At 39.1% G+C, this 26,754-nt stretch overlaps 1 protein-coding gene across 8 annotated transcripts in view; it reads left to right on the top strand.

The window, feature by feature from the left end:
• The first annotated feature begins 1,458 nt into the window (after positions 1 to 1,458).
• The window catches only part of PCLO (piccolo presynaptic cytomatrix protein), a 318,646-nt gene continuing 293,350 nt past the window's right edge, over positions 1,459 to 26,754 (top strand). For 3 of the 8 annotated variants that reach the window (XM_021539594.3, XM_021539592.3, XM_021539591.3), the window contains exons 1-3: positions 1,459 to 1,766; positions 7,777 to 9,031; positions 20,282 to 21,682. In XM_021539594.3, the coding sequence (XP_021395269.2) occupies positions 1,525 to 1,766; positions 7,777 to 9,031; positions 20,282 to 21,682 (2,898 nt within the window). In that variant the 5' untranslated portion in view covers positions 1,459 to 1,524. The remainder of the gene's footprint in view (positions 1,767 to 7,776; positions 9,032 to 20,281; positions 21,683 to 26,754) is intronic. The other 5 variants (XM_077783666.1, XM_021539596.3, XM_021539595.3 and 2 more) reach the window with 2 other exon arrangements.

The following is a 26,754-nucleotide window of genomic DNA, read 5'->3' as shown; positions in this document are numbered from 1 at the left end:
GAATACTTAAACCAGTTGGCTGTGCAGAAGCTTATGGCACTAAATGGGATGGATCAAAAAGTGATTGGGAAGCTGATGCTACTGCAAAGTCATTAATCTCCAGAAAGTCACTGTGAAAGTTTCCTAATGACCATAAAACAAAAGAAAGCACTGTATCCATCTTCAAAAAGAAGATCCACAAAATAACTACCAGGCAGTTCAACAAATGTGGCCAGTACCCTTCCTGGGAAAGTGGGAAAGTTACAGAGCAAGTCCTCTTAGAAGCCATGTCCAAGCAGCCAAAAGACAGAAAGGTTATTAAAAATAGACAGCATGTGTTTAACCCCAGGCACATCACTCCATTAGGCTTTCAGCATGACCAACTATAACATCCTTATAGCCAAATTAGGGAGAACTGTACTGTGGATGAAAAATAGAGTAAACTATTGGGCTGAAACCAGCTGTGGTTATTTGCATCACATCCAACTGTTGTCATGCTACTATTTGCATGTTTCTGACTAATGGTATGCAATATTTCTGCCACTGATATGAGCAAGGCATGGAATACATCCTCTGCAAATCTCAGCTAGGAGAACTGTAGATACACTAAAGAGCAGGGCCATTCTGCTCCATCCAGGTGGGAGAAGGAGCTGGCAGGAATGTCTTGAAGAATGGCAAGATGTGAGTTCTGTATCTAGGAAGGAGTAATTCTGTGCACCAGGACAGGTTGTCCCAAAAGCAGCTTTGCAGCAAACATCCAGGTAAAATGCATGCCAGCAGTATGTGGTTGTGATGAAGAATGGCTGAGGCAGCCTGACCTCTGCTACCTCAAGTGTGGCCAGAAGGTTGGAGAAGGTTATTCTTCTCAATATATTCAGCAGTTGAGAAACTGCATTAAAAGTACAGTGTCCAGTTTGGGGCTGATCAGCCCTGGAATAACACTGATATGGTGGAGACAGTCCTCACAACGGTAGTCTGGTACAGAAACACAGATCGAGAGAAGCTGTAAAATCTCTATCCACAGGGACATTCAAAAATCTGCTCTTCAGGGCACGGAGCAATCCAACCTCATTGACTCTACTCTGAAGGGGTTGCTTGGCGGGGGCGGTGTCCTCCAGAGGCGTTTTCCAGTCCCTCTTTCGCTTCGGGCGTACGAAGCTTCTTCAAGCTTTAACTGCTGGCGAGCCCATCCTCGGCCGAAGAGGGAAGGAGAGCGGGAGCAGCAGCCGCAGGGACGGCGGCGGGTCCCCGCTCGGAGCTCGAGGCGGGGCCGGCGGCGCCTTTAACGCGGGGCGCGGGGCGGGCGGAGCGCGGGGGGCGCCGCCCGGAGCATGCGCGGCGCGGGGCGGCGGAGCGCGGCGGGCGGCAGCGCCGCACTCCCCCGGCAGCCGCGGCGGCAGCCAGCGAGCCCCAGCCCGGCCCCGCCGCCGCCGCCGCCCGGGGCCGTGGTGGCGGCCGCGGAGCCCTGATTGCCCGCGGGGGAGCGGGGCTGCGAGCCCCGGCCCGCGCTGTTCCCGACGGGAGAGGCGGCGAGCCGCGGCGGCCATGGGCAACGAGGCGAGCCTGGAAGGAGGCGAAGGGCTGGGCGCCTTCCCCGAAGGGGCGGCGGCAGCCGGGGATGGCGGCGGCTCCGCGGCCCCCTTGCAGAGCCTGGTCCCGGCCGGGGTGGAGGCGGACCTGAGCCAGCTGAGCGAGGAGGAGAGGAGGCAGATCGCCGCTGTCATGTCAAGGGCGCAGGGGCTGCCCAGAGGGAACCTCGCCGGCGCGGAGCCGCCTCCCATGCAAAGGCATGCACGGAAAATCTCCCTTCTCCCGCTCCTCCCTTCCCCCTTCTCCGTCTCCTCGCGGTGGGGCGGGGGGCGAGTCGCAATACGATCTGGGCCCGCTGCACCGGAGCCGGCGTTCCATTTTGCTGGCAGAGGGAGGGAAGGGTGGCCGCACGGGCGCGGGCACCGGGACGGAGCCTGCAGCCTCTGGCTGTCCCCGCTACGGCGGTCTCTGATAATAACGGCGGTCCTGGGGCTGCGCCCTCCTTTCCTGCCTTGCACTGATGTGGAGCACGGGCAGTTTCTGTGTCGGGGCGGGGAGAGACGTGCAGGCACCGTTCTGGTTTTCTGTGTGCGGGTGTGTGCTTTACCGGGCTGGATGCCCCACAGCTCTGGTAGGAGCCAGGGAAGCTCTCCCCGGGGTGGATGGCTTCTGCAAGCATCTTGAGGGAGAATCTTGTTGAATCTTCCAAAGCTTTTGGGCGTAATACATTTTCTGGCCCTTACTCTGCCGATTCTGAACCTCTACAACTATCATTTGGCTTCATTAAATAGTCATGGATTGAGGAGGTCTGTTTCAGCTTATTTTTTCACCCTTATTTTTATCCTCTTTTCTTTTTTCCCCCCTTTTATTAGTTGGAAGGGGAGAGGCTAAATAGATTAAACTGCTTGCCACGGTATTCAGTGTTCTGGAGAATCATGACTTTACCTTATTGTGCTTTTGCGAAGGCTGGGGTAATTTCCTTCCCCGTTCTTTGCCTGCCTCTCAGAGAATTCACAGCCCGATGTGCAACAAGCCCGCTCCCCGCCCGGCGCCTCGGGGCTGCCGCTGTCCATGGTTCTGAACCCCGGCCCTGCCCTGCCCGGTGTTGCTGTCCATGGTTCTGAACCCCGGCCCTGCCCTGCCCGGTGTCGCTGTTCTCGGTCCGAACCCCTGCCCTGCCCTGCCCCGTGTCGCTGTTCTCGGTCCGAACCCCTGCCCTGCCCTGCCCCGTGTCGCTGTTCTCGGTCCGAACCCCGGCCCTGCCCTGCCCGGTGTCGCTGTTCTCGGTCCGAACCCCGGCCCTGCCCGGCCCCGTGTCGCTGTTCTCGGTCCGAACCCCTGCCCTGCCCGGCCCCGTGTCGCTGTTCTCGGTCCCGAACCCCGGCCCTGCCCTGCCCCGTGTCGCTGTTCTCGGTCCCGAGCTCCCTCCTGGCCCGGCCCGTCATCCAAGGCCGGCGCCTCTGTTGCTCTCCGACTCCGGGGCTGGGTGTGTTTGTCTTGAAGGAGGACGCTAAAAGGAGCCTCCTTGACTGTTTCACGGTGCATTGACCTCACCCCGCATACATGCATATTCAGTTTATATAATATCAGGTTTATTTATATAAGTGAATTCTAGAAGAGAGGCAAGGAGGATGGGACTAAATCAATTCCTGGACAATTATTGGAGTCACTGAGATGATACTTGAGGTGATGGTCTCCATTTTTTAAAACTGGAAGTCAAATCTTGCTGTTTCGTGTCTTGCTTAACTAGCACTGTGTGTAAAATAAAATTTTTCATTCAAATCAGGTCTCTGCACAGCTTCTGTTGTTAATGAGAAAAAGAAATATTCTTTAGTTCCATGAAACTAAGCTCAAAATTCCCTTTTGTATAGCCATCTATGAACAAAGACACAAGTGCTTTGAAACTTACTTTTTACTGGAACAATAGAATAAAAAAATAAAGATAAATGTTCTTGGAAGTCTTTAGAGTAGGTTGAACTCATTGCAACATGTATATCTCTGCATTTATAAATGGCTGCTTTCCTACAAACATATTTATATCAGAAGCTACTTTGATCTTGTTAGCATACCATACTTCCACCCTCTATTTGAAGTAAAGGGATTCTAAATTTGTGAATCACAGCCTTCTACCTTGCGTCAGAATGTCTGCTTTGACTATTATAGCAGTTCTCATCATAGTATCTTCATGCCTGTCCTACTGTAATGAATTTGCTACTCGTCTTGTCTCTTGGTTTGTAGCATTATTTGCTCCTCTTGCTCCTTGCTTGCTTTGCTGTTGAGAGCTACCAATAATGTTTGCAGTAATTATCAAGGTTGATCCAAACAAAATCCTTGGAGTAAGACTATTTTAAGGAATACAGATCACCCTCTACCAGACTAAAAACTGGAACTATTTTTTTTTCTTCTTTTTTCTTTCTAGTCCAAGTATTAGGTGAGAGTGTGTTCTAAAGAATTCTAGCTTTCAGTCCATATAGATTTGCATTTTGGCAGTGTCCTTATTGTAGTGTCTGTTAGTTTCTAACATATTACATGGATTTTTTCCTTTGTGGTTTCCATTATAACATTGAAGTCTAATAATTATTTGCTATTCTAAATGCTCTCATTCCTACTCCCAAAATAACCCTAAAGTGTACAAATTCCTTATGATTGCTGGTGTCCTGAGGTAACATTTTTTGCAAATACAGACTTTTTCATAATAAGTAATATATGTGCCAGGAAGCATAGTTACACCTTTACCACCTTAAAATGAACATTCTACATTCTAGAACTTCTGTAGGCTTTGAGCTTTTAAGTTTTGTGAATTTTAATAAAAGCATTTAGATCTAGGGCACCTAAAGTGAACTGTCTAATTAATATGTCCCCACTATTTTTTTTTTTTTTTTAATATTTTAAATGAAAGTTTCATTTTCAAGGTTCCAGTGAGATGTTTAGGATCTGTGGAAATCTTTCTATCCTATTTCAATTACCTCTCTTCATAAAATTCATGCTTGGGAAATTTATCTGAAACAAGCACAGTCAATCTGTAAGCAAGTTCCATTTGCTCTAGCTTCAGCAAATGACTCTGTAACTGTGCCAGTGTTCACTTCCTGAGGAATTACACTATAGCTGAAAGGATTAGATGGCCAGCTGAATATATGACCATCTAATAGAGTTGCTTGGGTTTTTTGTTAGGGTTTTTTTCCCTCCAGTTCAATAAGTTGGTCAGAGTGGATACAAATAAAAAAAAAAAATTGCTGCATTTTGATAAGAAATGCTAAGAAGTCTTGCTGAGTGTTGCACTTCTGAAGTATATTTATGGTGTATTTTTCAGAAGAACTATATATTTTTTAAAATGTTAGCTACTGGATGATGCATAAGTTCATACATATATTTTCTGTAGATATGAAAAGATCTAACTACCTTTGAGTTGCATTGTTGCTGAATTTGTCTGTGAAACTATTAATACTGATGAACGGGGAAAAGACATGCCTTAACAGCTACTTGTAGTTATGAAATTGAAGAACTAGACCAACAGTCCTTTTGTTAAAACTCTGCTTACTCCAAAGTAAGCTTTGATTTGGCTGTAATATGTAAATGAATAGAGATGAGTTTCATGAATCAAGAGCAAAGTGAGAGGAAATGTAGCAGCACAAAGAAAAGTATTATGTGAGGAAGAACTAAATTGTTTTGTATGTTGGGTCTGGTTTGAAGGCCTTAAAACAACCGTGGGCTTTTCATGATTCAAAAGATTTGAAAGCTAGAAAATTCTTGCCAAATAAGTACAAGATTTAGTTTGAGGCTTCTGATTCTCCAGTTCAATTAAGATTTTTTCAGCATCAGTCTGTAGTTGGTTGTAAAATGGTTGTAGAAAAGAAGACTTCAACTCTCAGGTAGCTCAAAGTAAATGGAGCAAGTCCTGGCTTTTGACAGAAGTAACGTTTCTCAAGAAGCTTGTCTTTCCAAGGCTTTTTCTTCCACTAGTTAATCACGGGCTGTCTCCATTGCTTAGAAACATTGGTATGTACAAAGGCAAGACAAGTCACCTCTTCAGCATATACCAATAGCCTTGAAAAGAATCACCTGAGTTTATTTCCTAGATTCATGGGTTTTAATCTCATTTCAAAGCCTGATATCTGATCAGGTGGAAATTTATGGTACACATTATTTGATCAAAACGCAAGCTGAAGCAGAATTCTACTCCAATCCACAGTTATTTTTCTTGCTAATTTCCAAGTTGAGTTTTTAAAAATGGTTGGGTTTTTTTGCTTCAGTTTTTATTTGGGATTCCCCCCTCCCACTCTTCTGTTCTACCTTCACATTGTAAGGTTTGGGCATGAGCATGGTACCCTGGATTCTGAATTTTATGGTATTCTGGATCTGAATTTAATTAGCAGTGTTGATTTTTTTTCTTCGCTGCTCCCTTTTCACTCTTATCATTGTTGAATGAAGCCTTCCAAGAGTTTGAACATTTACAAACATGAATGCTGGAGGTGTACCAGGCAAATAGACTAGTTGAAATGTTTTCATCAGGTAAGCAGAGCCTCTTCAGATAAACCTAGACTGCTTATCTAAATAACAAGGAACAGAACTACAGGTAAACTTACCTAGTTGCTAATCTGAATATAAAACTGCTCTTTTAATAAGCAAAAATGCCAAATATTTGAAAGATTTAGGTTATCATTTGGCTTATCTGGACTATCCTCTTTATGAATTAATCACTGTTTGCTGATGCCAGTGGAAAAGCACCTGCTCACTTCAGTGGGTTACACGTTAGGGTCATGAGCTTCCAAATACTGCGGTCAATAAGTACAGAAGAATCAGAAAGGATAAATGGAATTGTGGAAGGCTGGGAATAGTTTGTCTCTAACAAGTGTTACTTGAGGAAATTTTTAATTAAAAGAAAAAGTCAGATACAAGATAAGGAATCCTGTGTTGTGAGAATTACACAGAAAAGTCTATCACTTAGCTTTATCCTTTTGTATTGTCATTGCTAGCCATGTAATGGAAACTAACCACTAATCAGAAATTCTGCTAAACTCATGGTGACATTTACAATGTAAAATATATTTTTTAATGTGGCTATTGTAGATGGTTCTGCAGACTTGTGAAAAAACTCTTTAAATTGTACCTTTATCTATTTATTAGTCAATGAATGCAGTTAAATCTAATGAGTGATTGTTTATTTTGCTCATGGATACCCAAGAAGAAATGTCATGTCTGGCTGCCTGGTTCTCTCAAAGTAAAAAGTGAAAATTTTATATTTGCAACATTTCTTTGACACTGAAGAGAACACCATATCTTCCAGCAGAAGCTCAGTGATAGCACTGAATAGAATATTTTATTACATCCCTGAGCATTAGCAACAAGTACAATATTATTTCCCATGCTACAGCCAAGTATAGCAACAAGTAAAATACTGTGCCCTGTATGGAGCCATGATCTTGATTTGAGTTTCTACATTCTTAGTTTCATTTTCTCCTTTATGAACATATAGAAAAATATTGTTGCATGGATTTTTCCCAATTCTCTAACGTAATGCAGTGGAATTTTTTTAATACTGGTCAGTGTGAATTGTTCAGATGATGCAGAGAAAGAGTATGGTAACTATTTGCAAAGAAGAAAAAAACGGTTCAGGGCTAATTGTGAACTGAAATCTGTTTTATTTGATGGCAAAATCTTCTGATTTCTGAGCAGATGGGTGCCAAAATAAATACTTTACAAAGAAGCATATACTCCTTAATGTACATGAATTTAAGAGTTTAAATCCCTGCTGCATATTGAATTGTAAATATAGACAAATTTTGTACAAGTATCCAGAACACAAGTACATAAGCATGTTGCATTGTGCATCTTTTTTTATATGGCTGTACTTTGATCTGCTAATTTTGACACCTCTTTTTCTTTTAGTCTTCTGTCTCCCTGTTTTTTACATCCTGAGGAGTAGGGTGGAGAGTTAATAATTTTGATATAGGTATAATAGGATGTACTAGCTTTGATCTCTTCAGAATTCTGAAAAAAAAGTATCTGGTTAAATGTTGCTGTATTAGATTATTTTCTAAAGAATAAAACAATCTATAACTGAATACTCGTATAAGCCTTTAAAGAATAAAGATTATTTAGATACTTTTTACATGCACCTTGTTATAAGCCTTGGTCTTGAAAATGCTTAAGCACTGAGAAACTTCACAGTGCTAGCAGTGCACTTCCAGGGTTACTGATGCATTTTGTTTTATATAATTTTTCTTGTGTTATGCTTTATTTTAATTTTAGTACATTTTCTCTTTGCAGACATCCTGAACTTGATACAAGCCGCCATCCCAGACAGCCAGGTAAGCCTCCGGATCCAGGACCACCAGGTTTAAGTAAAAGCAGAACAGTAGATGTGCTGAAGACAGAGCAACGGGCACCTGGACGGAGCCCTTCTACTCTTAGTCTACGGGAATCAAAGTCCAGGACTGATTTTAAAGAAGATCAGAAGCCAAGTATGATGCCCAGTTTTCTCTCAGAAGCCAATCCATTGAGTGCAGTCACTTCAGTTGTGAACAAATTCAATCCTTTTGATTTGATATCGGATTCAGATACAACTCATGAAGAAGCCGGTAGGAAACAAAAAGTTGCTCCAAAAGAGCAAGGGAAACCTGAGGAGCAGAGGAGCCCTGCGAAACATCCAACTCAGCCACAGTCTCCAAAGCCAGCTGTTCAACAACAAGGACCTGTCAAACCTACTGTCCAACAAACCGAGTCTTCCAAGCCAGTGCCGCAGCAGCAGCAGCAGCCTGGGGGACCAAAGCAAGTTCAGAAACCAGGCCATGGCCAACCAGCAGATGCTAAGCAAGAGCAAGCGAAACAACCACCCCAGCCACGAGGACCACAGAAATCTCAGCCGCAACCGTCAGAACCAACAAAACCCAGTCAACAGCAAACTTCTGCAAAACCTTCATCAGGCCCAACAAAACCATCCCCACAGCAACCAGACAGCACTAAAGTGATGTCCCAAACACCACCTCCTACAAAACCATCATCACAACAGCCAGGACCTGCAAAACAACCATCGCAGCCTGCACGGCAAGGAGGTCCTGTAAAGCCATCTCCCCAGCAGACAGGGCCTCCAAAACAGCCTTCTCAGCAACCTGGACCTGAAAAGCCATCTGCTCAGCAAACAGGACCTGCAAAACAACCACCTCAGCCTGCATCTGGGAAGCCACCTCTGCAGCAAACAGGGCTTGTAAAACAAGTGCCACCCCAGGCAGGGCCTACGAAACCACCTTCTCAGACTGCAGGGCCCACAAAAGCCCCGGCACAACAAGCAGGACCTACAAAACCACCTGGCCAGCAACCAGGGCCTGAGAAACCCCCACAGCAAATGCAAGCTGGTGCAAGTCAACCCACTGAGTCTGCCTCAAAGAAAACCTTCTGCCCTATTTGTACAACCACCGAGCTGCTGCTGCACACTCCTGAAAAGGCCAACTACAACACGTGTACCCAGTGTCACACTGTAGTCTGCAGCCTGTGTGGATTCAATCCTAATCCTCATATCACAGAGGTGAGTAATTTTCAAACTGATGTTCACTAAGAATTCAATTTGCCTTTGTTATGTTGAAACATCAGATGTACTACATACACCATTGTGATAATTTAACAAGTTCAGTAAAAAATCAATGTGATTTCAGATAACTGCTTATGAGTAAAACAGGGTGAAACTGGAAAAAAGAAAAAAAAGAAGGTAATTGTTCTCTGTTCATATATATTTAGAAATGTGTCCTCATCTCTTCATATAAAGACAAGAAATGCCAGTATGACTTTTGTCTCATTTTGATTGTTTTTAATCACCTGCTGTCTGTGTTCATAATCTGGCCACAATATTCATGTGCAAATACATTTATAGATAATATTTTCTGCTATAAGAACTAATATAAAAAAAAAAATCAGTCTTCATAACTCCAGTGTGTGGCTTAGGAAAGGATGTGGGGTGGATTTGCTTTACGACCACGTCAGTTGTAAGCCTGTGTCATGAGTTTGACTTGGTGCTACATGGGTTATTTCATTCTTGTGGGATGTTAAGATCTCTGTGGACTATTTCTAACCTTGATTACCATTCTTGCTGTAATTCTATAACACAAAAATGGAATAGAAAGCAATATAGGACTTCAAATGAATTTATTTTAACCTTATATTTGTGGTAGCTTGTTTTATTGCTTATACATATCCTTTATTGCTCTGCATGGGAATAAGGCTTCATGTGACTATTTGCTCAGTTTCTTGTACATCCTGATGTGCTGCTTTTAAATTTGCAAAGTAATTGGAGTTTGTTTTCAGTACCAACACTTTTATCAATTCAAGCATAGTAGACCTGGCACCAAAGGCTAGCTAGTGATAATCAGAGAGGATATTTGGAAAACATTATTTTGTCTTGCTGTGGTATTAATTTAGCTGATCAGAGAAGCACACAGGAAGAAATACAGACTATTACTGTATTTTGAACCTGATAAATACTACTTTATATTTAAAATTGAATCAAATAATTTCTGAAGCTGGAGTCTACTTCTGCTCAAAGTAGTGTCACCTAAAGCAGGTTTAGCCAGTGCTGAGTATCTGTAAGGATAGAGGCCTGACAGCCTTTATGGGCAACCTGTGTACTCAGTACCACAATGATTTAAGGACACAGCTAACAGCTGGTTTTCTTTCCACCACACATGTTTATTTGTGGCTACCTGGTAAAAAGCAGTAGACTTCCTTCATCCAGCAATAGGATATTTTGTGAGGTTTTTTTTTTTTTTTTGGGGTTTTTTTTTTGGTTAAAATTGCAAATTTAAGCCAGAAAGACTAATAGCACTAACCACTGGTAGCATTTTGCTTGGTTTAGGAGTGCAATGTCTTCTTTGAGTTTAGGGAAATTGAGGATTGAGATAACTGGCACTGAAGCCTGGATGAGAAAAAGAGTGACCTGAACATCTGTGTGCAGAAACTTCAGAGCATCTGCAACTAACCAGGTGTTGAGTTTTCAGGGTCTACATGAAGAAAAGGTCATTGTGGACTGTTAGTGTAAAAAATATATATATAACAAGCAAGAAATGTGGTGTATTGATATTAAAGTCAACAAGGAAATTTTATTGCAAGCCTTTGCCTTCAAATCCTGCCACCGTTTTTAGGCCAGAACTTCTTACATTTATTTGTGAGTGCTGAGTTGTTCATGTCTGTAGTGTGCTCTTGGAGTTTCTTGAAGCCCCAAGTTTGGCTTCCTTTAAAAGCTCCAGATTTCTTATGGAATTGGTCAACATTGGTGTGTTCAAATGAAACAGAATTTGAGAGAGTTTATGTAAGAAGATTTCCAAGTATTTGGAAATTCTGTGAATAACTACTAGTTTTTGAAGTGGTACTCAGTAAGTGTGAAATTCAGGACATTTAGACAATAAATACAGCTGCATTTAAGACTAACTGATTGCATACATATGTAAAAGTAAATTTGAATTTCATATTAGACATTGAAATAAACACAGGATATGCATTTATTTCATGATAAAATCATTTCAGAAAATGAAGGTATTGGGCATCTAATTTATTCAGCTATTAGTTCCAATCTCCTGACTCCCACTCAAGCTTTTCTCATTTGCTCAGCTCTGCACCACCAGCTGTCTTGCTGAAACTTCATTGTGGGTGTCCTGCTCCAGTCTGCCATTGAAGTGTGACAAAAATCACACCTGACTTTATTACTGAACATTGGGATCAAAGTTAATAGAACCTGCTCTGGCATGGACAAAAAATTCACTTATTTCAGGTGCCAAGAGTCTCAATTTAGTCATTATCAAATTTTCCTTCTACTTTCTGTTTCCTTTAAGTATTTAGCTTATTAACAAAAGTTTCTGATTCCTTTTTTACAGTACTTCACCCACTTCTTCCCAGTTAGCAAGAAGATCGTGTTTTGTGACTTGGCTGTCAGTTTTCTTGCTTATGGTGCAATTGTTTTCTTTTTGCTTCTTGTATTTTAACTTCTCCTGAAGTATTATTGACCAAAATTCTGTGTCTTACCTGTGCACCTACTGACTGTACTGTTTTACTTTAGCATTCCCTGCTATTTTTTTGGTCATGTTTCATTATTCTGGAATCCTACATTGTGCTTTTCCCATGTCCTGTATAACTACTGATTTTACTGTGTCTGTTAAATTACCTGTGGGGAAGCAATAATTTCAAATTGGATGGGGGGAGTAGAAGGCATTTATTTAGGAAAATATTTGAATTGTGTTCTCTAAAATTTTCCCTTTGTGCAGCTGCTGGAATTGCTTTTCTAAGACAGTCTCCTTACAAGTTTCTTAAAAGGTAGCTCAGTCTCCAAAACTAATCAATTGAATAATTTTCCCAATATAGATATTTCTACACTTCTGTGTTCCATATTCCTAGCTGATCCTGAAAGAATTTTACAAGCTTTAAAAACTGGCTTAGGAAGTAGATTGCATACACTGTAAAACCATTATAAAATGCATATAAAAATTTTAATTCATTTTATCAATTTAAACTTCTATTTAAAATTCAGTGGTACATGCACTCTGCCTGTTTTAACTCACTAGAGAGAACTCTGTAACCAAGAGCAGAAAGTGATACCTGTATTGCCACAAGGTCAGATCCCTTGAACTGTTTCTCTGAACCATCTGACATTGCAGTCCTCTTGGGGAAGAAGGATAGTTGGTGTCTTTTGTACAGCAGTCTGGAGAGAAAACGCATCATACATAAGTGTTCAGTAACATATGTCTCTCTAATCTGTCTAGGTATTCATACTCCACTCATCACCATGGCACATGACTGCCTAGCAACAGTTGCATAAAGTAATGGAAGAAATTATATAAGCAGCTTTGAGGACTTGTACTCTGTTCTATTTGCCTTTCATGTACATCAGAACCTTGTAGGAAGTGTATCTTTTACTACGTGGTGACTTATTTTTCTAATTTTTTTACCATTTTGTTTTCCCAAACCCACTCCCATGAGCCATTAGTAACAGAAAGCAGCACTTCCCAAAAAAAGATTCAACCCATTAGAGCATTCAAATAGGAGTAGGCTTTCTGAAAATGAACAAAGATGTCTTGAGGAAAAAAGGCAAAAAGCATGAACTGCTATAGTTAAATCTAAATGATTAGCACGTATACTCAATAGCTGGAGTAAATTTTCACTCCTTGTGAGCTAGTTATTGGAAGATACATGCAACCCAGACTGAGCATGGGTTTAAAGGGTAATAACAAAGTCATTGCATTCTTTATGATGGTTGTCTGTAAAGCTGATGGTGGAGTGGAATGTTAGAGCTGTTAATGCTGGACACTTGGCTGTGTGTGGGCTCTGCTCCTGGAACCCACCTGGGACGTGTGTCTGTACATATGTGGATGCCTGTCTTCTAGGGAGCTTTTGGAGACGGATTATTCTACATGAATTTTATATACCTTAGATCATATTTCATCCATTGTTTTGGTGTTCTTTAAAGAGACCATTTGAAATTAATCTTGAGGCCAGGTATAATTTTATACATAGATACCTAATGAAAATTGTGCATTCAAATAATGTGAAACCATCTATTTGATAAAGGATTTGTTTACTTGCCAAAAGTTCATCTGGGTGGAGATAAAGTGAATTCTTAAAAATATTTTATTGCTTCCAATTTTTTTTTTTTTTAAATGATGTGTCTGTACCAAAGCTGACTTATTCCTAATGGAAAAAAAGAGGCAGGATAAAAATTCCAAGTGAAGGAATCAGAAATCCCAAACAGTTGACTATCTCAAAGTGGAATGTATGGCTTCTGATCAAGTAGAACTTTTTACTGGATTGCACATTTATTCTTCAGTTCAACATGAAAAATGTTTAACTCAGGCTGAAATATTTTCTTTTTTTTTTTTTTTTTTTTTGTGGGGGAGGACATGTCTATTTTTTTAAGGTTTTTTTTGATAGGATATAAATTTTCCATATTAATTGGGCTACATATTATTGCCTTGATTTTTTTTTTTACTTTCTTTCTGCCTCTCTTTATATTTACAATCATATCACAACATTTGATTTAAAAATATAATATTTTAGTTCAAAACTTTATAATTGTTTTTGGTATTTGTTTATATTAAAATCCTGAATCTCTAAATCTTTGAAACAAACTTGGACATTAAGTAGGATCACTAAACAGAATTTAAATAGTCGGACAGGTATTAATTTTTGTTAGTTATTTTCATTATTATTAGGTTATATAGAGAGAACAATATATAATTTAAAATAAAGAAGATGACTATGATTCTTGTGATGAATCCAGGTAGGTTTTGCTTATACTTAAAATAAAATTAATAGAAATAACTCTATTAAATCTTTGTTGATTACATGATAGTAAAGGAAGGTGTTGATTGAAGTATTCCCTATGGTTTGCAGTCTAGACCCTGCTGTGTTGTAGTAGTACATAGGAACCAGAATGCAGCTTGGTCTGGAAATGATATATAAATAAGAATAATACTGCCATCACTGTGGCAGTGACATGCAACAAAATCTTAAATTTTTTAATATCAGGGAAAAAAAGCTTTGAATCTGTACACCCTATATGAACTTGGCGGGGGTGGGGATATAAGGGTCCTATAAGTTAAGCAGAAAAAACTAGAAAAAAATCAAGGACCTAAATCAAATTATCAGCTGTTATAATCATCATAAGTTGTATAGAAATGAGTTTTAAAAAATCCAGCAAATACCAAGACTTTTAAAAATTTTCAAACTAGTTATTTAAATACCAGCTCTTAACTGTGCTGAAGTAAAGAGAGAATAGTTGTGTAAAACTGTTGGACTTTAGTCTGGGTTCAAATTGATCAGAGAGCAGATGCAAACAAGACTTGTTTAGTTGCCATTTAAAAGCCATAAAGTGTGAAATATTTGCTTTAGTACAAAGAGTACTTGGGGTGTTCCAGTGTTACAAACACTGCAATTTCTATGAAAATGGAGATTATTCACAATTTTTGTGATGAAGTGAAATTAGTATAGTTCCTATAGTTCTGCCCCTAGCCACAACTCTCACACAGACATTTGGGAAAATTGTAAAGAACCTCAAGTAGAAGGGTTATGGAAGTACAGGATACTGTTTGTCTCCATGGAGTATTCTTAAACAAACTCCCACATTGTTTCTGTCCTAGATGAAGACTGTGTGCCTACAGCTCTTTACTTTAAGGATTAGATGTAGAAATAGCAGTGATGCCCTGTGGTTTTTTTCCCTTTTTTTTTTTTTTTTTTTCCCCTCTTTTACATAAGGGGCAGAACATAGCATCAAAACCCCTTTGTACAGGGAATAGTGTCCCAATAATGTAACTGAGCAATATTCTACAATATGCTGGAGTGTTTTCTCATTAGTCCAGAAAGCTGGCCTGTACAGTTTTTAACACAAGTAAATAATAAATTAATCTGCATAGCTAAAGATGTCAACTGCAGTCAGCCATCTGTGCCAGTATTGCTGTTGCTCAGCAACTGTAATTTACTACTAGGTGAGGCCATGTGATGTGGGATGGTGTTTGCTGGGCAGCAGGGCCCAGCCCTGCTCTCACCAGACAGCTTAATCCTTTTCATGATTCGCTCAGTGCAGCACAGATGATCTTTGTTAACCTTTTCCTTGCCATTCTCTTGATTTGCAGTTAGAATTTTTGTCAACCATTCACGTGTTTCTGGCATATTAAATCTCAGTGCAGCTGATGAAAGCAATGAGCATCGGTTGCATTACTGCATGATGCAGTGCACTGAGCTGTGTTTAAAAATCTTTTTCCTTGCTGTGTGCATGAGGCAGCTTAATCATATCCTCGACTATAAAAAACTAGCTTTTGGATATCCTGAGATATTGACATTCAAAAAAAAAATAAATCAAAAGGTAGTGTTCATTGTTTTCCTTTATGATTCTAATTATGTAAGCTATAAAATCATAGTTCCCCAAACATTCATAATTCATAAGCAAACTATAGATTTTCATATTGGAAATTTAAGTAGAGTAGTGGAGTATGTTTTAAGATTTTGATATCTGAATAATATATTAAATTCTGTAATGTTTAGTAGCTTTAGAACAGCTAAGTAACATTTAAAAATGTTTTTTCAATATGTCTATTTAAAAAGTTTGCACCAGCATTGGTTTAGCACCAAGCTACAGTGCTTGTAACCATTGCTGTGGTTTGTGGAATGGAAACCCATGGACCATACTGCTGACTATGATCTAGTGTCATGTTTTTGAGCATCTTGAGTCAGTGCTCCCTGACAAACTCATCATATATCTGAAAGGAAGGTAAATATGTATTTTGCAGTGATGGTGTATTTGCCTGAATGAGGATCAGTTGCATACTGTGTACAATTATTAAATGTTTGGTTTGGTGTAATTACTTTGAACAGCTGAGAATTTATTCATAAAAGAATGGTGTAGAAGAAAAAAAACTTTGTCTCCAGTATTGCACAAGCTTCTTTAGAAGACATTTTAACTATGTCTGTTGACATGCCAGTTTAATTTGGTTTATGATAGTTGTTTTTTCTTTTCATAACAGGATTTTCTGATTTAATTTCTTGTCTTAGAGTATTCTACCACACTGCATGAAGCTGCATAAAAATCATGTGCTTGAGCAATTTGTTTTTCATGTTTCTCTCATCATCTTGGGAAAAATGTCTCCTAAGAGACAATCTGGATTTGTCACTGCTCTTTAAAATTGTCAAGGACCAAATAAGTTATGGTGTTTTCAAACTAAAAGCTGATTTTGTCAATAAAGCTTTGCAGCTGAGCAGTGTCAGCAAAGTCCATTTTACAAAGCAGTGGTAATGTAAAGGGATGTTAATATTTTATGTATATTTTAAATTCCTTTTTATAGCAACAAATGACTGTTCTAAATGAGAATGAGACCCATTCACTTGGAGTGTAGCTCTGGTCTGCAAAAGGACTGTTAACATAACTTCTGAGAGGTGTATTCATATTGTGTGCCAGTAATTTTTTGTGAAATATGTGCAATCTGTAAGTCAAAATTTATTTCTTATGTACTTCTGGAATCATAGAATTAAGACAGACTCTATTCCTCCCCTCTATCATCTGCAAGGATAGAAATTAAGCATTCCAGGCAATGCAGTTGCTGACAGCTTTCCCGTTACTTTTGATGAGTCTGTGTTAGAACAAATCTCAACCATTTTCGAAGAATTGAATAGACACTGGATTGCCTTCAACAGTGTTGGCTTTGTTTGGGATAGGGAGAAGGACTGAATTATAGTTTCTCTTTGTTACTAGTGTCAGCTGCTAGCTTGTCTTTATTCATAATCTATGGAATGTACTGTTATAATTTTCTTCAAAGTATTTCTCCATGAATGTTGTTATTATAATACCAAATAAATTCACTTAGTGCTTCAAACTGGAAGAATTAATGCTATGGTTGATGAATATATAAAATAAGTTTTAATTACTTTCTTATTGTTCTGAGGGCATATAGTTTCTACAACAGTTAGAATACAAAGCAGCAATTTTCTTTGCTCAGGAGTTGAAATCGGAAATGCTGCATGAAATCTGTCAAGTTTACTGTCCTTGGTATGGCACTTATTGGCATGGGTCTCAGAATGAAGAAAATCACTTACAGATTTCTTCTAGAAATAAGACCCAGCTCCCATCCCTATATAGTGGTGTAAAAACCAGACAGCTTGGGTTTCTCAGCTTCAAAGAGGAATCTCCGTCACAGGAGCAGTGAACACTCAAAAGTTCCTCTGGAAACTTTTGCTTTTTAATCCCACATAATGACATTAGAAATGTAGAGAAAGAAGCTAGGAGGTCACAGGACTTCTGCCCAGGAACTCCTTTAAGGATAGAGAAGTGTTTGTATTTTAGGTATTTGCAGCAGCACTGAGTTTTACTTCATCTGTAATAGTGTTTAAGAGCATCTGTATTTAACGGAAGCCCATTCCTGTCAAAATTTATGGAAAATCTCTGTAATTCTGGTAGAACAAACAGGGAAGTGTGTGTTTGATAGAGAACTGTATCACGTAGCACATTTCATTTTGAACTCCTGCTGTTCCAATCACAGGACTATAGTTTGTGTGCAGTTTTGTATTTGTTTGAAGATATGTGTAACCCATAATGACTTGAGTGTTTTGGCATTGAATTCCTCCCACTAAAATGCATGGGAGGAATTTTATGTTTAAACCAGAAAGTTGTAAAAAATAATACAGTGAAGTTGAACTTTGTACATTTTCCATTTTTAAGTTCAACTGTAGGAGTTGCAAATTCAGTTTTGGTTTTGGAGGCTTCAGTTTCATACCAAGAATGCACATATTGTATATAATTTTTTTAGTAATAATAAGGAAAAAAATAAGTGTTTGAGGGTTCAGGTTTTGTCTTCTGCACAAGGTTGTTTTGAAATCTGTAGCATAAAAGTAATGGTTGTCTGGACTCCAAGTAGGGAGCAGAATCAGACTGGACAAGTGGAGGTTGAAGGCAAACCTAAATGCTTATAAATGCAATTGGAATCTGGACACCTTTAATGTAATAATTATTCAAACTACTAATTTTATCTCTCCACTAACTCTACAGCTACTTCATTTGAGGCCTTGAAGGTGTCATAGTGACTTAAATTTATATTTCCTAGAAGCTGAAGGACAGCAGGTAGGCACCTGTTACTGCCATGGTGTAAACAGGAGCAGAAGTAGTGAATCCCTATGGAAAGTAGGTTTTCCAAATATCTGGACAGGGGGAAAAAACATTCCTTGCTTAGGTCCATTAAAAAACTTCTCACAAGATCACGTCTTTCTCCACTGTAGAGCACAGCCTACTTCCCTAATATAAAAAAATCTTAGTTACTTTGCCAAAGCCAGACAAGTGTGACAGCTTGATCTTTGATTACACTTAACCCCTAGAAAAACCCTTAAGGATTCATCTAGAAATGGTATTAGTATGCATCTAATTAAATTATGTTCCTAATATCTAAAATCAGGTAAGAGAAGTGATCATTAAGCAAACAAAATGGGAGTTAAGCTAAAGGTAATCCTTGCTCAAGTCCTCGGTACAGGTCTGACCTTAATTCTTTTCATAATTCAAAACAGACTTTAAACTTGTGTTCCAGGTTTTTTTGTTGTTTTTTTTTTTTTTTTTTTCAGTTGTTTTCACTTTTTAACAGTCATCTGTTATATGGTTTGCAAGTAGAACAGAGAATTGTTTAAACAATCTAAAAAAATTGCCCTGAAAATGGAAGATAAGCACAGCCTTATTATGAATGGAACTTTACAGCTGAGGCCAAAATTTGTCATCTCTTTGTGAAGCTGTTAGTAATAGTGAACTTATATTCCAGAGTGTGTGTGTATACCATGTTTACCAGAATAATTGAAATAACTGTGTTTTAGGGAGCTGCATCCAGCTCTTAATTTTTGCTGCTGCAAAAATACAAGACTGGCAAGGCACACCAAAGTAATTAATTCATTGCTTCAGTCCATGATATCAGAGCTCCTTTCTTCCAATGAGCTCTGATATTACACAGAGAAAATCCTACTTGGCATGTAGTGCCTCTAGATTTGTTCCGTGGTGTATAGTAGAGATTTCATAGCATCACAGAACCATTTATGTTGTAAAAGAGATCATCGAGATCTGAGTGAGAAACAGCATCCAGGAATCTTCACCCTTAAGGGAAAAGAGATTTATGTTGTGTGTTCTCCTACTTGCTGTTCCCTCTGTTGCAGTGGTGCATGCAACTGCTGTAGCTGGCACCCTGAGTTTCACACAAGACTAAAGAATAGGAGGAGTTAAGGGTGACCTGCTTAAATATCTGCTTGCAGGTGGAGGCCCATGAGACTCTGTACCATATTGAATGGCATTTTTGCTGCCTATAATGTTTCTACTAGTGATGGGAAGTGTGAAAAGTAGCACGTGGCCACATGTTTTAGGCAATTTGATCCTTTCTCAGATGGTGAAGCTGGGCTTTTCTGTCTCATCAGAAATATGGTTTCCTTCTCATGTAATACTGCTTGGGAATGATAAAAAAATATTTTAAAGTTGTGAGGTACTATAATTGATGAGAAGCACGAGTAAATACATTATTTGCATTATTCCTTCTCCTCTGTGTGACAAGAGGAGCCTGTTATATGCAGTAATTACCCTAGAAACTTCTAATAACAAAGGAGTTCTGGGAAACCTAATTATGGCTTTTGAAATACCATCAGGGCTCAGGCAAAGCTCGTCAGTGATTTTAGTTGAACTTGCCCCCTAAAATTGGTGGTAATTCATAAGTCTGTGTTATACCATTTACACCTCTATGGCTAATTCATTGGATACATATGTACTGCCAATACCTGTGCTCTGTAATTTAAACCATTACCAAAAGCATAAGCTGCATTAAGAGCTTGATAGATGTATGCTTAAAGATAATTATGCATTCACTGTGTTTTAATAATTCTGATTATTGTTTTCTGTCAGCAGACTTGATGTGTTAAACTATTTTAGCAGTATTTGTCATTATTCTGGCAAATTATTTCTGTAAATGAATCACTGGGTCCCATGAAATTCCAATGCATTTTTTTCATTCTGCTGGGTTTTTATCCTCCAGTATTCAGCTGTGTGTAAACTGAATGTGAAGCCATTAGACTCATGGGCTCAGTGATAGCTTGACTCACAGTGATGTGGAGAAGAATGAAAACAATCAGCTGTGCATGTTAATTGCAAAACATTATTAGTGATATTTCTCCCTTTTTTATGCAGAAGTTTAAAATATTGGAGCAAGTCCTATATTAGAATAACTTATTATTATGTATATTTTATTACCTTTGTCTTATCTTAATTATAATTGCCTTTTTTTTTTTTTTTTCCCAGATCAGTGAATGGCTCTGTTTAAACTGCCAGGTGCAAAGAACATTAGGAGGTGACCTAGCACCAGGTCATGGTCCTGGGCCACAGCCACTTGCACCCAAACAGAAGACACCCATTCTACCTACAGCAGCTAAACCATCTCCCCAGCCACAGCCTGTTCAGAAGAAAGATGTAACTCCAAAACCTGATCCTTCACAGTCAGTAGATTCGAAAAAACCTCCTCCACAAAAAAAGCCAACACCCTTGCCAGGGTCTCCTCCTGTAAAATCAAAACAGCCTCGTGCAGAACCCACTGAGACCTCCCAGCAAATAGATGCCACTCCAAAATCTGATCAGGTCAAGCCAACACAGGCTGAAGATAAGCAAAAACAACCCAGTGTACAGAAGCCTACAGCAGATACTGTATCTACCTCTGTAGCACCAGAGCAGAAGCAGGATTTGGGAGGTCCCCGACCGCCAACTCAGCAGAAAGTGACAGACTCCCCAAAGCCTGAGCTTGCAAAGCCATCCCAGGACACACATCCAGCTGGGGATAAACCAGATTCCAAACCTGTTCCACAAGTGTCCCGGCAGAAATCAGATCCCAAGCTTGCATCTCAGCCTGGGGCTCGACCAGATGCTAAAGCTCAAAAGCCTGTTGAGCCAGCGCAAACAAAAGATGATCCTAAAAAGTTACCAACAAAACCAGCCCCAAAGCCTGACACAAAACCAGCTCCCAAGGGCCCACAAGCAGGGGCAGGACCCAAGCCAGCACCAGCACAGCTGGCACCTCAGCCCCAGCCACCTCAGAAAACTCCTGAGCAATCAAGGCGTTTCAGCCTTAACCTGGGAGGCATCACTGATGCCCCTAAGCCTCAGCCTACAACACCACAAGAAACAGTTACTGGGAAACTCTTCGGATTTGGAGCTTCATTCTTCAGCCAGGCTTCAAATTTAATTTCCACGGCGGGTCAGGCAGGGTCTCAGCCATCGGGCCCCCCTGCGCCTGGCCCTGCAGCGAAGCAGCCCCAGCCTCCACCACAGCCTCCAGCCCCTCAAGCAGCCCCCAAAGAGGCTGCTCAGGCTCAGCCTCTTCCAAAAGCTGTTCCTGTAAAGAAAGAAGCCAAGCCTCTTACAACTGAAAAAACAGAGCCATTGAAAGTGGATAGTGTTTTAACTAAAGGATCTGATTTAGAAAAGAAACCTGGTTTGGCTAAAGATAGCAAGCCTCAGGCTGCTGAAGCTAAGAAACCCGATGGGCTGTCGGAACCAGAGAAAGCTAGCCAACCTGAAATGTCTTGTCCCCTTTGTAAAACTGGACTAAATATTGGTTCTAAGGATCCCCCCAACTTTAATACCTGTACTGAGTGCAAGAAAGTTGTGTGCAATCTCTGTGGATTTAACCCAATGCCGCACATAGCTGAGGTAAGGTGATGGAGTCTATATTTATTTACCCTGTATTCCTACTTACAGGTTCCCTTTGCTCTGGAGACATAAATAGCTGGTTTTAGCTATTGAATTGTTAAGAAATTTTATTGAGTGTTTAATCCTCTGAAGTCTTTTAAAATTAAGTACTTGTGTTATATGAAACTTTGTCACTTGTCAGATAGTACTTACGAATCTTTTGGAATATTAAGGAGGTCTGGTAGAGTTGGTTGCTAGGGCTTTGAGGCATGAGCAGATGTGGTTATAAACTCCTTTGAAACTGGTGCTACTATGACACAGCAAACTACTGTACTTTCAGTCTGTTATAAGCTTTTTCTTATACTTCAGCGTTGTCTCCTAATGTGTGTTTCTTTAAGCAGTGCCTCTGATTCAAAAAACTATTGAATGAAACAATGTGTTAATCCTTAGTTATTGCACTTCCCTCCTGTTAATAAATTCCTAAATTTATTCCATTAATCTCATTCTGGCTCTGGAGTCTTTGCATATGCTGATGCATTCATTAGGAAGGTTGAAGTTTGAGTGATACCTGTGTGGTGGAAGATGTAATTTTTTGGCAAGAACAATACAAGACTCACAAAGTTACTTCATTCATTAAAGACTGTCACTTTGAAAGTGCTTTTTCTGTGAGACAGCTATTCATATTTTAAAGAATTACACAACTTATTTTCAGTAGTTTCCTCATATTGTATGTTTTTATCTGCTTCCTTTCTCTGGGTATTTTTTTTTTTTTTTTGACAAGGGGATTGGAAACTTTATAGTAGCTTAATGGAAAGGTGGAGGCACATCTTATTTGCCCTATGAATTTGGCAAGTTTAATCTAACAGAAGCAGACCAACTAAAAATACTTGTGAGCGGTTGAAATGTTTAAGTTGGTCCGTGCAGCACATGAGGACTGTGGCAGTTGGTGTTCTGCCTTTGAAATCTGAATGAATAAATGCCAGAGTTAAAGAATATCACATCTCGGTCTTAAGGTGAGAATAAGTGGGAAGAAATAGCATATTGCAGGGAAAATATTGCTTATGATGTTTGTGTATGCCTTTGCGTATTCTTTTCTGGAATATACCATCATCTTGGAGGTCTTTTTCCTAATATAATAAGCACATTTTATCCAACACATGAATATGTTATCTAATGGTCAGAAAGACATGTCTGAAAATGCAGGAAGAAGATTGATCAGGGATTGAAAATGGGGATTTTCTTATTTTTAATATTGTTTACGCACTAAATAGCATCACACACTCCACCATTATTCAACTCAGGGTGTACACACACACACTTACATGGATTTAATTGTGAAAAAAAAGCTTATGATTCTCTCCAGGGGCTCTCTAGTATGTGTACCAGAGTACCATGGAAACAAGATGTGTCAGTGCTGATGAAACATTGCTCAAATCACAGCAACTCAAGTCCTGGTGCATGACTTGTCTTCTTCAGCATTGGCTTAGTTATGATGGTGTGGGACTGCCTTGTGGTGTGCAGATGTTTCCTTGATTTCATCTGGTTAAGATGAAAAGACTGAGACTCTGTTTCTGTTTTTCCATCACTGCTTTTTTAGAAGATTCCCTCTGATTCTACTCTTTAGAATATCCAGAGCTTGAAATATGAATGATTTTCCTTAGTCTGACTTCCTCATGCTTTTCTCCTTTGGCTCCTGCTTCCTTGTCCTACACATTTCCACCTCTGTCCACATTTTCTGTCTTGCCTTCATTTTCCACTTAGTTTTACTAGAAAGTGGCAGTGTACTTTACCTTCACAATAGGAGGTGGTTTGCTTGGCTGAGAGCATCCTGACTTTCCTTTCCATAAAGATTGGATAGAACAGGGAGCTCATGGTTTCATCTCCCAATGTGCTGTGTAAATAATGTATTTATGGTCAGATAGCAATTCTGTCCCTGGATGGTATATAGTGTATGCCTTTTACATGACAGAACCATGATGATGAGCAAATAATTTGTGCTCACTTGTATACTCTTTTTGTCCACCAAATTCTTCTAATGTGTTCAGTACAGTCTTGGAGGTTTTATTTACTTGTCTCTTTCTTTCGAAGTTAGGAAGGAGAAATAGAAATTCTTTTTAAAATTGGTCTTTCTGGTGGTTTTCTGCCTAATTCTTTTATTCCTGTACTGTGCATTCAGATAAAAAATGTAATTCCAGAAGCTATATGCTGTCTTGGCCCCAGAAGTCATTTTGGATGAACAAACATACCCCATCTTAAACATAATCTTAGTTTTTCTTTGGGCCTGCAGCTGTATCACAGTTATTCTGACAGTTGCTTATGTGTTGTCTACATTTTGTTCCCTCAATAATGGCTGAAAATGAGTGGAGCTTTATTGACTGACTGCTAGCTGAACCTTGTTGCCAGCAAAGCTTGTATTAGGCTACATGATAAGGATCAGTCCAATGGAACAGGGAAACCAGTGTTTCATTTTCAAATGCAGAGGAGCATCTAAACCCCATGGGTACTTCTACCTTAAGATTTCTCAGCAGGGAATCTTTTCCAGCCAATGTGCTGTTGTACTGCAGACAGAGCTGAGAGTAGTATTTTTAAGGGAAGAAAGTGCTTTCTTACAGTGGCAGTTGTTTGTTCTTGCCTGTATGTGACAGAAATAACTATCAAAAATCTTTAAGTTGCTGCAGTCAGTCCTCTAATAGCCTACTGCAGAAAATAGAACTAGACTCTTACCTAGTCAAAATCAACAATATGCTATTTACTTCAGTGAAATTGTTTTGATTTCTGCAAGCAGAGAATTAAGCCAGAATAAATTTTCTTAAAACTAGCTGATTGTTCTTTTTCTCCCTGATTTGTTGCTACAACAGTCAAACAGTTATTTACTTAAATGGTAATTTATCCATGATGCAAACAGCCACAAATGATTAAATAAATGACACTTGATAGATTTCAGAGACCCACAGGACCATGGGAGCCCTAGTGCATTAGCAGACTCCTTATTCTGCCATTTGCTCAATGGGGAGGAGAACTGTTTACTGGCTCTGTAATTAGGTTTCCAGCTCAGGTAGTTGGAAGCAGCTCTATTTTTAGTAACAAAGCACAAGATCACAACTGCTGAAGCCAGAAATGAAATGTGTGGCAACGACCATTTTGTGCATTTGAACTCAGTGAACTGTTCAGAATATTGAGCATGAGCGGAGATGGTTGTCTATAATGTAATTAAATATGTTGAGGTCAGGAATACAGAACCTGTGATAAATTAATGCAGTAATAAAATGTAAAAAAAAAAAAAAAGATGGATTAAAAGCTAAACTAAGGAAAAATAATATAATCCAGATTTTTAGATTCTATGTGGGCAATATGAAGGATGACATCTTAATAAAATTATGTTATGAAACAGAGAGGGTTGAAAATGTGAAATGTGTATATGTGACCATGCTAATGTATTTAATCTAACAGAACCACCAGGAGAACAATAGAAGCACTTTTTAGTCTACTGATAGCTATAAAATTATCTGGAAAGGCAGTGGGAGGTAAGGAATGCTCCATATCTGAAATAAATTACAGGGGCTACAGAAAGGAGAGAAAAGTTTTGAATGATGGTGAAGGACAGGGAGAACTGTGGAAGAGACATCATATATTTGACTTGGATTTGTTGTTTGAAAAATATGTAATCTGTTAGAGGTATGATCAGAATACATAATATAAACAATTTTAGAGTGATATTTGCTAATATGTTTATTACAGCACATGTAGTCTGTATGCAATTGTTTTGCATTGGTGGATGACAGGAATCTATAAAGCTTGATGGTTTCTCTGCAGTCTATATTCTTATATATTTTTTTATAAATAGTTGTATAACTTGCAAAAAGAATTTATGTGTTTTTATGATAACTCGTTTTACCACTCCTTATTAAAGAAATAATTTTTTCTTGTTCCCTTAGACTATGGAGAGAAGGAAAAGAAAAAAAATATAATTTTTTTTTAAAGTAAGCACAGTGCCATCATTAAACTCCATATCATAACCAGGTGAAAAATTGGTACCTTGCTGTTCCAGTATGGATTTGTAGAGGTAGCAGTAAATAGCATTTTGGAATAAGCCTCTCTGGAGATGGAGTGATTTTGTGGTTGCGTGGTGTCATGTACCTGGATACATCTTGGGTTTTTCTACCTCCCAAAATCCTACAGAAAGGGTACTGGAACGTGTGAATGAGCACCCAGTGTAAATATTTCTGCTAGATTCTGTTTTTCCAAGACTTCACTGATATTTTAAATGGACTGAGCAAGTGTGCCCTTATACTCAAGCTTTAAAAGTAGGCTTTAAAAATAATTAAAAAAAGCTCCAAATCTGAAGTAAGTGAATCAAACCCTGCTATTAAATGCTCAAATGTGCCTTGGACTTCTTAAAACAGTGTGCAGCAACATTAAAAAGTAATAATCCATGTATTATTCTAATGAAAATCCCTAAAATAGTGTACTGCACCATCTGAGGTGACACCCATTGCCTATCTTTAATTAATTAACAGCTCTGTACTGTCATGTATTTCCTGCTTGAAAAAGCTCAGACTGCTCTGCAAACTGGCAGGTTTAGCTCCTATAAGAAACTTCTATCTTCTCTCTTATGTTTGGTGATGAGTTGTTTTGGAAACAGATGGTGTCTGGGAAACATAGTGAAGAAGAATTTGCACTAAAGAGACAAAGAGAAAAACAATCACTCCTTTCAGTTGCATAATTTATCTTTGCTTCTTCCCTCTCTCCTTAAAGAACCTTTTAAAATTTTGATTGTAAGAAAGTGAATGCTATTACTGTTTAATAAAGTAACTAAATAATACAGAACATAATAGGCTAACACAATGTATTGCCTAACATTTATGGAAATTTTATCCATTAAATGATAATTCTTTATAATTGAGAATATATTAAAACTACTGCTAATTATTATTTTGAAAGATAAAATCTGGCATTGAAATACAGAGTGCATGTTAGATGATAAAACCCCCACTGTATTTCTTGACTGTCAAAATGAAGTTATTCTCACTCGTAATTAGGTGTCTTACTTTTCTTTTTAACTTATTCAATATGCATAACAGACAAAAATATTG

Source organism: Lonchura striata, chromosome 5 (genome assembly GCF_046129695.1).
Source record: "Lonchura striata isolate bLonStr1 chromosome 5, bLonStr1.mat, whole genome shotgun sequence".
Lineage (NCBI taxonomy): Eukaryota > Metazoa > Chordata > Aves > Passeriformes > Estrildidae > Lonchura > Lonchura striata.
This window is presented reverse-complemented; position numbering and strand designations above follow the sequence as displayed.